The 16,968-nt window shown below is 39.2% G+C and overlaps 1 protein-coding gene across 13 annotated transcripts in view; it reads right to left on the bottom strand.

Annotated features, from left to right (window-relative positions):
* dnm1a (dynamin 1a) overlaps positions 1-16,968 on the bottom strand; it is a 97,672-nt gene that overhangs the window by 54,860 nt on the left and 25,844 nt on the right. For 7 of the 13 annotated variants that reach the window (XR_009061041.1, XM_057818193.1, XM_057818187.1 and 4 more), the window contains exons 8-15: positions 16,201-16,336; positions 16,054-16,121; positions 15,126-15,264; positions 5,374-5,460; positions 5,134-5,204; positions 4,996-5,047; positions 1,932-1,943; positions 889-918 (exon numbers count right to left, since the gene is read on the bottom strand). Coding sequence is in view for 12 of the 13 variants with exons in the window: in XM_057818193.1 (XP_057674176.1) it covers positions 889-918; positions 1,932-1,943; positions 4,996-5,047; positions 5,134-5,204; positions 5,374-5,460; positions 15,126-15,264; positions 16,054-16,121; positions 16,201-16,336 (595 nt within the window). In the remaining variant the exon portion in view is untranslated. Of the gene's footprint in view, positions 1-888; positions 919-1,931; positions 1,944-4,995; positions 5,048-5,133; positions 5,205-5,373; positions 5,461-11,271; positions 11,411-15,125; positions 15,265-16,053; positions 16,122-16,200; positions 16,337-16,968 lie in introns of all 13 variants that reach the window. The other 6 variants (XM_057818188.1, XM_057818199.1, XM_057818197.1 and 3 more) reach the window with 3 other exon arrangements.

Below are 16,968 nucleotides of genomic sequence, written 5' to 3'. Positions count from 1 at the left end.
CAAGGTCTGCTATTCTCCGGTCCAAGTCTAAAAGTTTTGCATTGGTTTTTCTCCTTTTGGCAGCCATATAAGAAATGGTTTGGCCCCGTAAATAGGCCTTGAGTGCCTCCCAAATTACTGAAAAAGAAACCTCAGGGGTGGTATTGATATCTAAAAACAGCGTAATCTGATCAGAAAGAAAATTTACAAAAACCTCATCTGCTAGTAAAAGTGAGTTAAACCTCCAATTCCTGCTGGTAGCACCTGCTTCCGGTAAATTCAACTTCAGCACAAGGGGTGCATGATCTGAAATAACTATAGTTTGGTATTCACAGGAGCGAACATTGGATATTAGTCTATTATCTGTAAAGAAATAGTCTATTCTGCTGTATGTATGATGTACATGTGAAAAAAAAGAATATTCCCTATCTTTTGGATGTAAAAAACGCCATATATCAGAAATGCCAAGTTCTAAAAAACAAGATTGAAGGTAAGAAGCTGATTTGGATGCAACCCTGCCAGGCTTATGTGACGACCTATCGAGCAAAGGATCCAAACAAAGGTTAAAGTCTCCACCCATTATAAGTAAATGGGAGTTGACATCAGGGAGCAATTGAATAAGTCGTACGATTTCTGTAACTCTTAAGCAGACACTCTAGGGTTATTTTTACCTATAGTATTCTGCGCTGAACTCTTGGCGTCATCATTTAGTTAGGGAAGACACTGTTTTTACATCTGTGTGATTTAGATAAAGATCAGATCACATTTGATAGTGATTTTATGTAGAAATGTGAGAAATTCCATAAGTTTCAGATACTTTTTCATACCACTGTATATAAATGCACTACCAACAATAGTAGCTGCCTCTATTCAAAACACACACAGTACATGACGTGCGACTTGATTTACCTTGAACCGATCGTTAACTCCTCTCTCCGGCTGGATGAGAACGTGGAGAGAATGTTACAACACAAAGCCAACGAGGGCTCTTTATCAAAGACGCCAAGTACATCGATTAATTGGCGATACAATTTGCATTGTTGGGGAAAAGCTTGCATGTCATAGCGGGCTGCTGGGACAGCAAGCATAAGCAGGGATACTTGTCCATATTCCCTTTTCAGACCATGCAGTCGGATGCAGGAATAAGTTATCATTCAACGTGGAAAAATGGTCAACATACACCAAGAAATGTCAATACCAGTTCCACTGAGACTTTAAAATTAAATGCACATTTCCCACCACTAAACACTTGAAAATGTTTATTTGCACATTTGATGAGGCCATAAGACAAATGATTTCCTGTGTAGTAAACATTCAAACTGGGTATGAAGGGAGGAGTCTATTCAAAAATCAACTTAAGATGGCGAAGAGAAGCATTTGGGGGTCTTCAAGGGCCAACTACATCCACGTGTAAACAGGAAGCACAGATCACCGCATTGTTTACTGCACGCATAACCTTTGCCCCTCCTCCACCCCAACCTGGGCGGTTGCTGTGACGACTGCCATACACCGGGGGGAGCGTGAGAGGGACAGTTTTGGATGGGTTCAGGTAAGGTAGGGAGGTAGTTCAATGTGTGCGTTAAATCATTGGCTGCCATTGACGGTGCTAGACGTCCAATCCATTTGAACTGAGAGGGTGGCAGCGAATAAACATTCATCCTCAGCCACCCTCTTAGTTCAAATGGATTGGACGTCTACTCGTGATAAACTAATTTAAGGAGCTTGAATTTAGTTTTTAAGAGCCGCATGATTGCATGTCATCAATGGTAGTGAAAGAGTTCATAAAACAAATTATTCAAATACAAAGGGAAAAAGGAAGCAGCCGGGAGTTTTCCACCACAGCCACCAGCCCGACTACTGGTAAAGGGAGCTTATTTTGCGCACGCAATGCCGGAATGAAGCACTTTTACAGTTGATTAATTTTGATATAGGCGTGCACAGTCACTACTCACCATGATCTCATCCTGAATCAGCACACAGGCCACAAATAGAAGTGGAACGGCAACACACAAGCAGGAAACACATGAAAAAAGATAGAACAAAATCGGGCAGCTCAATAAAGCTGAAGAACTAAAAAGATAGAAAAGGCATGAAGATTACGTCATCAAAAAATGCTTTAGGAAGTCAAAGTAGGATTCAAGTCATGCAAAAGCAGAATGTGAATAAGTGAGTGAGAGAAGCAAAGTGAGTGACTACATGTGTTTTGGACTGAGACGTATAAAATAAATGATACTGTATTTATTTATTTTTTAATTATTTAGTTATTATTAATGAGAAACATTTTCCTGTAAGACTCAAGCCAAAAAATTCCTTATAATACTTATCTATACAATACTTTCGTTGTATTGGGGTTGAAATTATCCCCATTGTGGGACTAATAAAGGTTATCACCTTTTTAGGGCTAGGGCTTCAACTGATTAATTACAATTAATTAATTACAAAAGATTAAATTGCCTGTGAAAGCATTTTAAAAAATCTTAAAAAGCATTATGTGAATTAGAATCATATTTTGAGACGATTCGACTATACCAGTATACAACAATTTGGCAAAGCGCAGATGATGAGAAATTAGTATTTTAATCTGCTGGTTAGACCCGCCTTTCATTATAGCGCTCTAGCGTCCCCAGATGGATGATGACGTCGGCAGGGTCACAATTTCAGCTGATTTACAATTCAGCCCATTGAGGGGGAAGATTCAGAACAAGTAAAATACAACACAGAGCAGCAATATGTCATCATTGTTTCAATCTCTCTACTCCAATAATTTTACAGGATATTCTTTTTATCTATAAGTATTATTCCCCAATTGCCAAATAAATGGTATGGTCATGACAAATAACAGTATTGTGCTAAATGTAATATGAAATATTAAAAATGCATTTATTCAGTACGACAGGGCAAAATTACTGTATAATGGTCAAAACTGCCGACTTCTTCCTCTCCCAAACGGTATTTTATGCCACCAGAATTAGTCTGGCTTTTGTCATTTCCCTGCCCCGGCTTCAAAGACGGAGGAAAGAGCATAAACAAAACAGGAGGCGTGACGGCTAGCCGACATGCTAATCCGAATCGAGGAGCTTTTTCCTATTCTTATTCTCGCCTTTCAGACTCATGTCACGGCAGAGTTGATTGTCTTCACCAATCGGCCAGACCCCGGCGGTGAGCAAGTTTCGGCTCGTCGTTCCCCTGCTGCGGGCAGGAGTGCTCGTTGCCGGGGACGCAGCTGGAAAATGACCGGCGGGCAAACCGGCCGACGTCGGAGCGGGGGGCTGCTTGTGGCCAAGCCGAGGAAAGCGCATTCTCGGCGAGCACACCTCAATCGGCCGGCAACCATGATGTGCGACAAGCCGCCGGTCGTCGGCCGTGTGCCCTTCTCGGTGGACAGGGAGTATTTTCACCCACAAAATGCAAGCCACCTCCTTATTAAAACGTGTGCCATGATCCCAGTATTTGACATAATTCAAAACATATAGCGTACACACCTCACAATGGTCCCACAGTTGTTGGACTTGTTTCGGCCATTATCCACAATAAACGGGAACTTTTTGAAACCCAAAACGGCTCACATGCCCCTCCCTGGTGCAGCAACAAAAGCCTGCAGCACATTGGGCTGGCGCGATGCGAAAAATAAACAAAATAATCCACAAAATCAGCTGAATCCGCAGTCGTTCTACATACTGTTGTATTGGCAGTATACTGAAGATGATTATCCCACTCACATTTGCATTCTTTATCAATCCAGGAAGTCACTCATTTTCATGGCGCGGGATTCAAAAAATTGAATAAGTATATCGATCGCTTCCACACACATCCAAGCGGTCCATTTCATTCAGGAGCATAAAATACCGCGTGAAATATGAAATACACATGCTTTTTGCTGTCATAGGCACTTTAAATGAGTTTTAAAAATGACGCATTTTAAGAAGTCTTGCACCGATAGTGATACTAGCAGTGGTGATTGCTCTAACACTGCAAGTGCAGCTCAGCTTTGCCCAAAATGTCAAAAAATAAGTGATCGAATGTATACTGTTGTGTAAATGTCATTGACTAAATATGCGCAACAACGCGCTCAATTTTTGTTCGGAATTAGCGTTGTATCACTGGTTACGATGTAGCTTGGTTTTCATTCATTAGTGCAGCTTCACAGTCCTGTAAACAGTGTGGACGCTGTGGGTCTCAAGAGTTGAGAGTGCATTGTTTCAGCGAAACGAGACGAGTCATTGGCTAAAGGCTAGTTTTATCCTGCCCATCGGACACTGTGCGTGTCTGGGTTCTATGGGCAGTGGGCGTGGCTTAACTGGCTCAGAAGCTCTGCTTCTCTGCATGATGATTGGATTATCTGTCTGAAGCTGAATCCTTTTTAATTGACAGCGAAATTAGTGAATCAGTGATCTTGTTGTATTAACATTTCGTTGTTCTGAGTTGAACCCGAGACTTTTATAATTATTCTTGCAACACTTGCTTTGTTAAAAACGACTAGCGAAAAATTAGGCTTTTCTTTCTGGTGTTTTTTTTTTTGTTTTTTTATTTTTTTTAGCTGCTTTTGTTTGGAAAGTTGACTTCTGGCACTCTACTTTCTTTCCTCTGAGCCCCTCCGCCAACATAAAGCACTAACAGGTGGACACACTTTGAGATTACCCTTATTGAAAGACAAACATTAGCCATTGGATACTAGTATCCTATATAAGCCATACTGGACTATAAACTGCAGGCTTTAAAAAGGCGGGGGGAAGGTATAGTCCTTATAGTCTAAAAGTTATGGTAATTATTAAGTCTCTAATTCGACTGCATTTTTGATTCGAGCCCCACTCCAATTTATTTTTTCCATCTTAGATGGAATAACGTTTACGTCAGTATGGTTTATATACTGTTTTTTTTTTTTTTCTCAAGTCAACAAAAACATGTCACTTTTATAATTTTTTGTTTTGTTTTGTTTTTGTTTTTTTGAGGGAGATGCACAAGCCCATGCGTTAACAGGCTCATGACCCATTTAGAAAATGTGGTGTGAATTATCACCTGATTTCCAGCTGCCTTCTTCTTGTTCATTTGGTTGATCCTCTGCTGAGCACTGCATAGACCACACACATTTTCAAAGCGAACAGAACAATGACCAAAGAGCAAAAATATTTGCTAAATATGACAATATTGACTCACTTGGCAAAGCCGATAAAGTCCTCATGGTTGGTGTTCATATAGGACAACTCAATGTCGATCAGAAGGAGTACCTGAGGAAGACAATGAGCATCGCTCGTTGGCTGACCATTGACGGCAATAAATGTCCAGTCCATTTGAAATCAGTCAAACAGATTGGACATCTACTCCTGATAAAATAATTGGCGGGACAACAAAGGAGGAGCAAATTTTATTTTTCAATTCATCTTGTTGTCACATTACCTGATTTTTAGTGCGGCTTTCTCGATCTCTGATGTGCTGAGTGACGATTCTCTCCATCTCTTCCCTCAGCATCGGGTACTGAGCCAGCTGCAAGCACACAGCACAGTGGGTCGGACGCACGTGCCAGTGCGAGCACACTCCAACCACTACATAACATTTCTCACTGAACCACAACATAAAGTTTTACTAAAAGCACACAAAAAAAAACACCGCACAAAAAGAAGTGTTCTGGGTTGAGAAACTCAAGACTCATTGCAAGTCATGTGCACTTTTTGGTTGAGTTCATTTGTTTGAAAAGAAAAAAATCAAATCGCAAAAACAGAAGCCAATAGTGCAAAGTCTTTCATACTGCCACACAAATACAGAATCAACAATGTTCCTGGCAGAGGAGCATCTCTTTCCCAGCACACTGAGGGGCTTTTTCCATGAGCTCATTGAAAAGCCACAATGACACGCACACACATACGGACATAGGCACACAACTACACACACACTGGCAGGCCTCCACTGGGACACAGACACTAAATTAAATGGGAAATATGACAATTCATTTTTCTCTTTTAAAATACATGTCACAATGCATCTTCAAAGAGGATCGAATAGGTTCGTCATTGCTCTTTTTCACCTCCCAAGTCGTGGCTTCCTCGTTTGGTGATCATACCGGATTTTATGAAAAAATACACTGGGTTCATTGGCGGAACCACCCTGCTGGACGCAACGATTTTTATAGCGTCAAGCTAACCATTACCAAGCACCAACAGTCATGTTTAAGCCAAATTTGAAAGGTATGGTTGGTTGTTCTGCTTCACAGGCACAGTTTAGTTTTTTCATACTATCCTACAGAATCATGGGCTTTAATTTTGACGTCAGTAAAACCATAGATTTGTTATGTGCTTGATCAAGCGAAGTGCACTTTAGTGTCTTTTGTACCTGCATTTAGCTATGAACTTCCACCAGAAGTACTGTAGTTTGTCAGGTATTGCCTGGTACACCAGACTCACCGCTGTTCCAGCTATTGAGTCTGGCTACCATTCAGCGGATACAATTTCCAGGGCGGAGCAAGCCACAGCAAACAGACAGCGGAGTGGACCAATCAGCGACGAGCAGACGTGACATTAGTAAAACGACGAGGGCAGGACGAGGGACTTGCGCGCGGAAGTAAACATACGAGGAGAGCGGAGTTTATTCAACATGGCTAGCGCGAGACGGACTGTTGTCAATGACTCGTGTCGATGTGTTTTTGGTAATTTAAAACTGATTTTACCATGGATTGGAACATATTCTCGGCTCTCCTGTTCACCATCTGTGTTGTTGAGGAAACGACTTCCGACGCGCAAGAGTGACGTTGCTCGTTAAGAACACGTCACGCAAATAAACGAATCTGATTTGTCGATTGATTTTGTACCTGCTCTAGAGGCTGTTAATGGGATGGTTCCCAGACTATTTCTCTCAGTGTTTGAAAAATACAGGGAGAACAGTCTGGCCGTGCCAGGCAATTTCAGGTATGGTTCTCTCTGTGTTGTTTTATAATTAGATAGGGGTTTGCAAGGCAAATGCCCATATAGTAAAATTCCTTCTTTTTTTTTTTTTGTAAGATGGGGCTTTGCAAGGCAAACTCACATATAGTAAAATTCTTTTTTTTTTTTTTTTTTTTTTAATGGCTTTTCTGCGGCGCGTTGCACAGCCCGAACCATTTGATTGATCAGCACCATTCAAATATCTATATGACCGGAATATTCGCGCGATGCAGAGAATTATTCGAATGCCCCCCAAAATTTTACGTTCGCCCGTAAACGCAGGTTATTTGAAAAGAAAAACAAAAATTCAAAATGCTACTTCTCCTACCATTTTTGATCAAATCACAAAATGTATACAGTACATTACAAATCCCAGGATGATAAGGGGTATAAAAGTTGTATACAGAATTTGGCAAAAACCTACACTTCCCCCAATATTTGCCAACAATTTGCTCCTTCATTTCAAATGGGATGCCATTGACAGCCATTTACGTTCAAATTTCCCATTCATTTTCAACGGCAGTAAAACATAGGTCTTAGTGATTTTTGACCATCTAACATGACAGCCCATTGACCTTAAACTGGCACCCAAGTAAATCGATGCCATCGACAGCCATGCACGTCCATGCCCTGAAACGTCCCCAAATCAACAGGAAGTGACCTGATATCAGCAGGACGTGTCCCTGAAATGTCCCCAGATCAACAGGAAGTGACATGATAGATCTGTATCTACCACAGCAAAGCCCAATCGTAATTTCTCCAGAAATTGCAGTTTCTTGCTGAAATTTGCAATTTGTAAATGAAAATACAGATTTATAGTATTGTTAAGACTTCTTTGTTGATTTAATAGTGTTGCACCAATACCGATACTCGTATCGGTACTGATATGGCACTAAAATGATATAATCGCTATCTGCGAGTAATAGGAAACAGCGTGACGATGCTGCAGAATATGTACATTTTAGACCTCTAGTTTCAAATCGCTGGTCGCCCTATTCAAGATGGCTGCCAGAAAAAATGGGTTGGATGCGGAGCACTGTCAAAAAAATAAAATTGGCCAAGATGCACCTTCCCACCAATTAATTTATCACCCTCCCACTTCAAATATATTAAATGTTTAGCGCCATCAATGGCAGACAAGGATTTAAAACTTTAATTTGTTCTTTTTTGTTGTTGTTTTTTCTAAAAAAAAATGTGGGGGGCTTTTTCGTCCAGTATCGGCATGAGCTAAACACCAAAAAATGGTATCGATGCAACATTAATTTAATACAAAAGCAAGATCACTGAAAATATATTGTGAGTGCCTTTTTTTTATATAGAGTTGGGAGGATTACTTGGTGAGCCAAAAGAATTTTGATTGCCAGTTATTGCCGTTAGCAATGCTAGAAGACGCATTGCGACATAAATGTTTTGTTGCAGGCAAGATCGCATGCAGAGATGCAAAACATGCGATGCATAAGGAGCAAAGAGGAGACTGAGGGCAGGGGGGAATGAAGACGACTTCAAACTGACCCCTTTGTGGATTTTCCCAAGCACTGTATATAATAATACAGTCTATCTTTAAACACAGTAAATCTCGGCAAGTGAAAATCATGATAACGGCGTGACAGAGAGAGAGGAGAAATCCAAAGGAGGTCACGCGCTGGGTTGGACAGGACGATAGGATAGAAGTGGAACAAATGAAAACAGGTAGAAACAAACTGAAAAAGCATGAGAGTGGAAGGGCATCAGTTAGTCAATGAGTAGCGCTACACAATCAGTCACGCCACAATAAGATCATAAAAAAGATTGACAAAGACAAGGTGGGTCAAATATTGCGATTTGTTGGCAGGGTGAGGTCAGATATGAAATAAAATTGCCTAACATGCAGATTAGGTTGATATAAATGTACTAAGCTATCAAAAGAAGGCCAACAATTGCGAATAAAACAAAAGTCAGTCAAACAAGGGTGTATTAAATGGTCACATGGGTAAAGTCTTGAGTAAGGAAAGACCGATTACAGCTGGCATGAATAATATAATATACTATAATATAATACACAGTGATCCCTCGCTACTTTGCGCTTCAAACTTCGCGCCCTCATTCCATCGCGGATTTTTTTTCAAAAAAAAAACAACAACAAAAAAACGATCGCACAGTCACCCTCTCGCTCCCTCCCTGCTCCTTGTTCGTCAGGCAGTGCACGCGCGCTGGAGTTGTTTATTAAAGTTAACGATGATTGACAGATGAATGTGTTTTTGATCTTGCCGGATCATGAACTTCTGAAGCGCCGCATGGGTCAATCATCGTTTAACTTGTTAAACAGTTGCTGTGGCAACTCATTGTGTGTAAGTGTCCGAGCGGATGAGAGTAGACTGAAGTCAGTTAAGCATTTAATAAAGCCAAGCATTTTTCTACTCCTACCTTGTTCTTGTTTAAAAATGATTTGGTGGGACAGTAACGTGTAAAACTTATAATAATTAATAAATTTGAAGTGCTTAAAAAAAAAATATATATATATATATATATATATATATATATATATATATATATATATATATATATATATATATATATTTTTTTTTTTTTTTTTTTTTTTTTTTTTTTTTTTTTTGGAATTATACTTTGGGGAAAATAGGGCAAAAGTGAAAAAACATGTCTTATATGTATCTCTTTCCAATGCTAAATCTGGAAGAAAAAAAATTTTTTTTTTTTGGGTGCACTACTTCGCGGTTTTTCACTTATCGCGGCGGGTTATGATCCCCATTAACCGCGAAAAACAAAGGATTCCTGTGATATAATATAATATAATATAATATAATATAATATAATATAATATAATATATAAAAATTATGGCTTTGACAATTAAAATTAGTAACCATTGGCTAGCTCTAAAAAAAATAAAATATCTTTATGCTTTTTTTGTGTGTATGTATGTATGTATGTCTATGTATATATGAATGCCCAAATGTATGCCGCTAAAGCACATTTAAGTAAAACTGAAGCCAATTGGGAATACTCAAAGTGTAAAAAAGTCCTTCAGCATAGAATACACAAAAAAGTGAATTAAAATCACTAGACTTAAAATAGCCTTGCTAGCATAGACAATAAATCAAAACATAAAATGTATAGAATTAGAATATAATTTTTTTGTTATTTTTTGTTGTTGTTACGAACAGCTTTCGATAAAAGTCTAAAAATTTTGGTGAAAGCTAACATGCTATGCCATAGACTTCATAATGATAATGACAAGCCAGATTCCACCTTCACTGCTCCACGCCTTCAAGTAGGGGGCCATCCCACAATCCGCTTCAGTTATTCGCAGTCGGTCGCAGCAACACATGCAGCGATCCAACACCAGATTTAGGTTGAAAAAGTACGAAAGCCGTACTGCATATGAACAGGAACGATTGTCTCAGGAGTGATTTATTCGAGGATTTAAAGTAATTATTAAACTTTTCGTTTTTTTCACAAGAATTTTCAACGTAAAAAGCTTGTAAGGCGGCCGCCACATTGTCTAACAGACTAGCATCATCCTTCGACATATTTATGTAAAATAACTACCTAACTGCACTTTTTTTTCCCGCTTTTAATCAAGAATTGAGATTGTTTTACGTTCATGTCTATAAAGAATTCAGGGATTCAAGCATTTATTCACCAGAATTTTCCTGTTTGCATAAGGCGGCCGCCACATTGACTAACAGACTAGCATCGTACTTCGACATATTTACGGAAAATAAAAGCTAACTGCACGTTTTTTTTTTTGTTTTTTTGTTTTTTTTTGCTTTTAACCAAAAATGGAGACTGTTTTGCATCCATATCTATAAAGAATTCAGGGATTTAACCATTTATTCACAAGAATTTTTAACCAAAAAAGCTCTTTGTCTGTGATTCCATTCGGTCAGCTTTGACGGCCACGCCAACAATGCAGGCACCCTATTAATCGGCCCCGTCTTCCGTCAATATCAAGTCTATGGCTATGCTTTATTTTTTTTCTATGTCTACATTACCAAATTTTACATTAAAACCATTTATTTTCCTTTTTAAATTGCATTAGTACCAGAAAGGAGGTGCTTGATGTTTTACTGTATGCTAACTTTATCCTGCTTAACTCTTTCACTGCCGTTGCCTATGATAGACATCCTATCATGTGGTGCCCAATCCTCATTTTGCTAAGGATTTAAATTACTTTATCACTCGTAGATGTCCTATCATCCCTCTTTTTAGAATTTAATTGAGTTTATCACCAGTTGACGTCCAATCCATTTGACGACTATGGTCGTCAATGGCAAAAAGTGAGCAAAAGTCAATCATCAGAGCAACTAAAAAGCCCAGCCATCGGTCTTCCCCTACCTGCACACTTTACAAAGAGATAACAAAATGTCTTTCTCTTATCTTTACCTTTTGACTACACTTTTGAATGGTGAAGATGAGCTCGCTTACAACCATGTCTACACACTTCAGTGTGGGCTCCTTCAGTTTTTGGATCTGCTTTTTCACTATTGCCTCAAAGGCCAGGTCAGGGGTGAACAGACCCGTCCTGTAGGGATAGGTAGGCGGCACGGGAGACAACGTTGAAAGAAAATAAATGTTTTTAAAAAGGCGGGATAGGGAATGGAGAAGCAAAAGAAGATTGGGAGAGAAAGGCAACTTATTTGGGATGAAAAAGAAGAGGAGAGATGAGCGGGAAGATAAAACAGCACGGAAGAAAATGCGAGTGAGACTTTTTTTTCTCTGCGGGACGAGACGCTAGATAAAGCGAGACCGCAGCCGTGCGAGGCGCCTCTTCCTGAACCCCCTCCCTTTCCACGCGCCGTATCCCAAAAATAACATGCGGCATCCCGGTAGAGGCCTTCGGTTTGGAATTTGAAGGCCGAAGTCACAGTCGAGTTCGAATTTGGTCACACATGTTAAAAAAATTAATAAATAAAATTGGGTCCTTTATATTGCAGGTGCACGGCTGTGGTCTCACACACACACACACACACACACACACAGACACGCAAATATGAAGGCTGAGGTCATTCAACATGGTTGCCAGTTTACTTTGTAAGTTCAATCACGTAGATCTTAAAAACGAAATTAAAACTTTTTAAATGACTTTATCACTCATTTAAACGTCCCATCTATTTAAACTGGGAGGGTGGCAGCGAATGAACAATTCATTCATTCGCTGCCAACCCTCCCAGTTCAGATGGATGGGACGTGTAGTGACGTCAAAGGCAGACAGTGTCAGTTTTCAAGTGTGTCATTAGAATGAACATTGGTTCTAGTAAAGTACATACGATTACGAATTTATGACTTAGCCATACCAGCAATACATATTATGTGAAGTACGTAAAGTTATGTAATATTACAACTTTAGTGTCATAATATTACGACGCATGAATTAAGTGTTGGAGTATTACGACTTGATTCTCATATCGGCTATTTTTTTGTTTATTATCTTTATTATTATCCATTGTACAGATTTATTTTGGTTTCTATGTATTTATTCATTCTTTTTTTTTTTCTAAATTATTTTTCAAGTCAATTAATATAGGACAGGGACGAGCAATCGCAGGACCAAGCTTTGGAACAAAATAATAATATGATTGCAAAATAATTGAAGGAATATTAAATTCTCATATTACCATTTTAATCTCAGGAAATTAAGTGTTATGATCTGAATCTCGTAATATTATGACTTAAATCTTGTAATATACGATTTTTGTAACATATTTATGTCACACTGCTGTTGCCATAGTTGTTGCCCTGTGGGTCTGGTATGTGCTCCCTCTGGGTGTGGTATTACGGTAAAAAGGAACCTCTGTGATTAGTTGTGAGAAGCACACTGAATAAAGAAGTGTTGTTCCACTCAGGTCTCGGCCTTAAATGTACTTAGATTGAGGAAGTACATAACAACTTTAGTCTCGAAAGCTTTTTTTTCCCCTTGTGTGACCTTAATATTTCGTAGTAATACGTACATGACAATAAAAAACAAAAAAACTTTGATCGTAATTTGATCGTAAAATAAAAATTTCAAGAAAGTAATAATAATTATTATTGAAACATTATAACCTTGACATTGAATGAAAAAAAATCAAATGTAAAAATCTATATTAGATATATACATTTCGGAAAAATATAATTTAAAGCTTTGGCATAATATCACTGCATGAATTTAAATATTTAATCTAATATATACCATAATTTTTGAACTATAAACTGCTACTTTTTTCCTTCATTTTGAATCCTGCGGCTTATAGTCCAGTGCAGGGGTCGCGTTAACCGAATATTTTCCGTCGTTGACCGTTTTTTTAAAACGGTGACGGAAAAAACTGAAGTCCATCTGTCATTTTGACAGGTTGCAATTCACACCCCAGACCACAGGGTGGCGAGTGAGCATATTAATTAGCTATTGTCTCTTTTGATGCATGACGTCGTTGGCCTTACTCGGAAAAATGTCAAGGCAACTGAGTGTCCGAAGTTTCTTCAAAAAAGTTTCTTCTTGAGACATTTGATTATGCACAAGCGGGCACGCAATTCAAGTCCATGCGCACCAGGAGGAAAGTGTGAGACTGCGTTCAGGCCACAGCAGGTGAACTGTTAATTTCATTGTTCCATTTGTAGCCTACCTACTGGGGCCACAGTCAGCTGTTTTTGTCACTGCGGAGAAAAAGTTGCATATTCATCTGCCTGATGTGTGATGGCACGGTGTGGATTCTCTGTTAAGCTTGTTCGGACAGAATATTAATTAAAAATGAATGAAAACTAAATACTATTGAATATGTCATTATTATCATTTTAAAACTTTAAGTGACGGGTAAAAATAGATTATGACCGGATTTTTATGACCCTGTCAGTCAAAATGACAGACAACGAAAAAGTCTAGCGCAACCTCTGGTCCAGTGTGGCTTATTTGTTGATTTATTTGGGTTAATAGGTAACACTTTATTTGACAACAGCATTATAAGACCGTCAAAATTATGAAACGACACCATCACGGGCATTACTGAATGCTTATGCCATTAAGTGTCACTAACTCCATTTATGTCCAGCTTGGATCCTTTACATCCATTCAAAAGTGAGATTATTTGCCAGATAACACTCAATGACATCTGTTATAAGCATTCATTAATGCTCTTGACAGTGTGCTGTCAAACTCATAATGGTCTAATGACCATCTTATGGCGCCACTGTCAAATAAAGAGTTGCCAAATACTATAATTAGCAATTAATGAAACAACTGGAACAGTAACTGAAGAAATAATTGGCACAGAACATAAATTTTGATTGTTATTTACATCTGTAGTGCTGCAATGCATGTTAGGAGGCATGTTGAACAACAGCAGTGTTGACAGCAGGTGGCAGCAGAGATTGACTGTCTATCTCAAAGGAGCAGTGATGGTCAAATGAAGCTTTGCAGCCAATTGGTTCAAAGCTTCATGGTGGTTCATTTGTTCTTATGTCAGTTGTAAGATGCCGCTTTCAAATAAAGTGTTACCGGTTAATATCTATTGGTGTAAATATCCCATAATATGGTGAAGACAGCGGCGGCTTTTAGTCCAGTGGGGTTTATCTCTAAACAAATGTTGTTTTTGTACCAGATTTGGCGGGAAGCGGCTTATAGTCAAGTGCGCCTTATAGTGCAAAAATTACGGTAGAACCCTATTAATTTTGTGGTTAATTTTAATGAATAATAAATGTCAAGAATAGTGTAAAGTTAGCTGTTGTATCATAAAATAATAAATGTAAATGTTTTTATTCTTTTATCACGCATACCGTAAATTTGTCTAAATTTAAAAGACTGTAACATTTTGTTCCTCTTGTTAGCATCAATCATGATGTAAATGAACAGCTAGAAGTTGGACAGAGAGACATTGCCAACCACATTTGTTGCTAAATTGTTTTATCTAAGTTTAAAAGTGTATGACTTTGAGGTTTGACTGTACAAAAAAACTATAAATTCACTTGCCCTTCCCTGGCAGCCATGCATTCACAACAACTCAGCCTCCACTTTTTTATAACTTCACGAGCACAAATCTGTCACGGGACAGTCTGCCCAGCAAAACGTAACCGCATAAGATAAGGCAGGTGTACCGCGGCCCGCCCCGGTCCCTCCTCTGTCCCAAAACAAACAAGAGACCGGAGCGAGCCGCAAGTTGACGGGAGAAGAGGGAGAGTGAGTGAAAGTGGCGGGTCTTTGCGGAAGAGGGATTTGAGAACACACAAAATAAAAAGTTGCGAGCCACCATTTACTACATTTGTTTTACCTTTTTGGTACACTGTCTAACTGTACTGACTAGCTCAGACATGACCATATCCACACATTTGGTGCAAGGCTCTTTAATCTTCCCAATCTGCCTTTTCACAATGGTCTCAAAGGCCATGTCCGGGGTGAAGAGGCCAGTTCTGCTCATCAGAACCAGCCGAGTAGACAAGAAACAAAAGGTTGGACGAGAAAGAAAAGTATTAATTGGGAAGAAAGTTTACCTGGACAAAAGATAAACAAGGACAAGGGAGGACTCACTGCACTCTTGTCATGTACTGGAGACAAAATGTGATTACGATAATGATGTTCAAGGACAGTACACATCATACACACAGGACACAAACGAGACAAAAGTACACAAGTTTGCGAGTCAAACACGGCCACACAGTTGTGCCGCTAAAAGAAGTCACCTCCTTGATAACAATTTAGGTAGCACGGTATGCCTACTTGTTAGCGCATTGCTAATACACTGTAAAAATTAAACTTCCTAAAAGTTGTGCTAATTTAAGATTTGAATTAACCAAAACTCAAAATTTTCAAATTTCCGTTATTAATCTGATATTTTGAGTATTTGTTGTAACCAGTGTTGTACCGATACGACACTAAAATGACATCGTTATCCGGGAATATTAATGACATACTGTACCCAAGATGGCCGCAAGCTACGCAAGCCATCATAATAATGATGATGGACGTCCATTCGTGTGTGTTTCAATGAGCTGATCACTAGTAGACATCCAATCCATTTGAAGTAGGAGGTTGGCAATGAATGTTCTTTCGCTGCCAACCTTCCACTTCAAATGGATTGGACGTCTACAAGTTGAAAACTCATTTAAGTTCGTGTCATTGACGTAACAGAGGTGACTGAGCTAATGGAGATGGTGAGTGAGGTGCTCATAACGTAGAGGTGAGCGGAAGGACGAACGTGCCTGATGCCGTGGATGTTCTTGATGGCGTAGCTGATCTCCTTGCGGAGCTCCTTTTCGTCAAACTCCATCTGAGGGGGAGGATACGTTGCGTCATCGCGGTTTCATTTCATTCTACAATTGGCGTGAATAAAAAGGATTTAGAGATACCTTGACGAGCTCAAAAGGGAAGCGCTCGTGGAATATGCGATTGATCTTGGCGCCGCCAGACAATTCGGCTGTGTCGATCTGGTCCCCAGAACCCTCGATGCATTTCTCAAAGTCCACTGAGAATTGCTGCACCATCCTGTATGTGCACATTCCGGTCTTGTCAGGAAAATAGCATCAGATATTTTTCCCGATGGTATAGAAATATGGGCCAGGGACTAGAATGTTTCATTAATCTGGGCTAAATCTGATGTCACTCTCTGTTTACTGGTAAGTAGGGCAGTAAAAAGCTCGATTCAAATGAGACTTGTCCTACGTTTTTGTTCACACGTCAAAAAAAAAATCACAAAATCAAGGTGCACAAAAGTTATCAGCCAGTTTTTAAGAAAAATGCATGGTTTCTCCAAAATTTGGCAAAAAACTTTCCCATATATTTCTAATGCCGCCATTCATATCCAATGGCACATACAGCACCCACATAAAGTTATTTATCATTATTTTTTTACAAACATCCTCAAATTGTCACAAAATCAATAGGAATCGACAAAAAAAAAACAACAGGAAGTGACTCGGAAATACCCCAAAATGAACAGGAAGAGACACAAAATCAATAGGAAGTGAACCCCAAATTAATAGGAATTGACCCAAAATAAACAGAGGACATAGACTTCATAATGATATTGACGGGGCGCGGGACCAATTTATAGGAGGCCTATCTCCGTCAAAGCTAACCAAGTGGAAACACAGAAAAAGAGCTTTTTACGTTGAAAA

The sequence above is a fragment of the Corythoichthys intestinalis genome, chromosome 17 (genome assembly GCF_030265065.1).
Source record: "Corythoichthys intestinalis isolate RoL2023-P3 chromosome 17, ASM3026506v1, whole genome shotgun sequence".
In the NCBI taxonomy this organism is placed as follows: domain Eukaryota; kingdom Metazoa; phylum Chordata; class Actinopteri; order Syngnathiformes; family Syngnathidae; genus Corythoichthys; species Corythoichthys intestinalis.
Note: the sequence above shows the minus strand (reverse complement) of the source record. Positions and strands in the feature narration are given on the sequence as shown.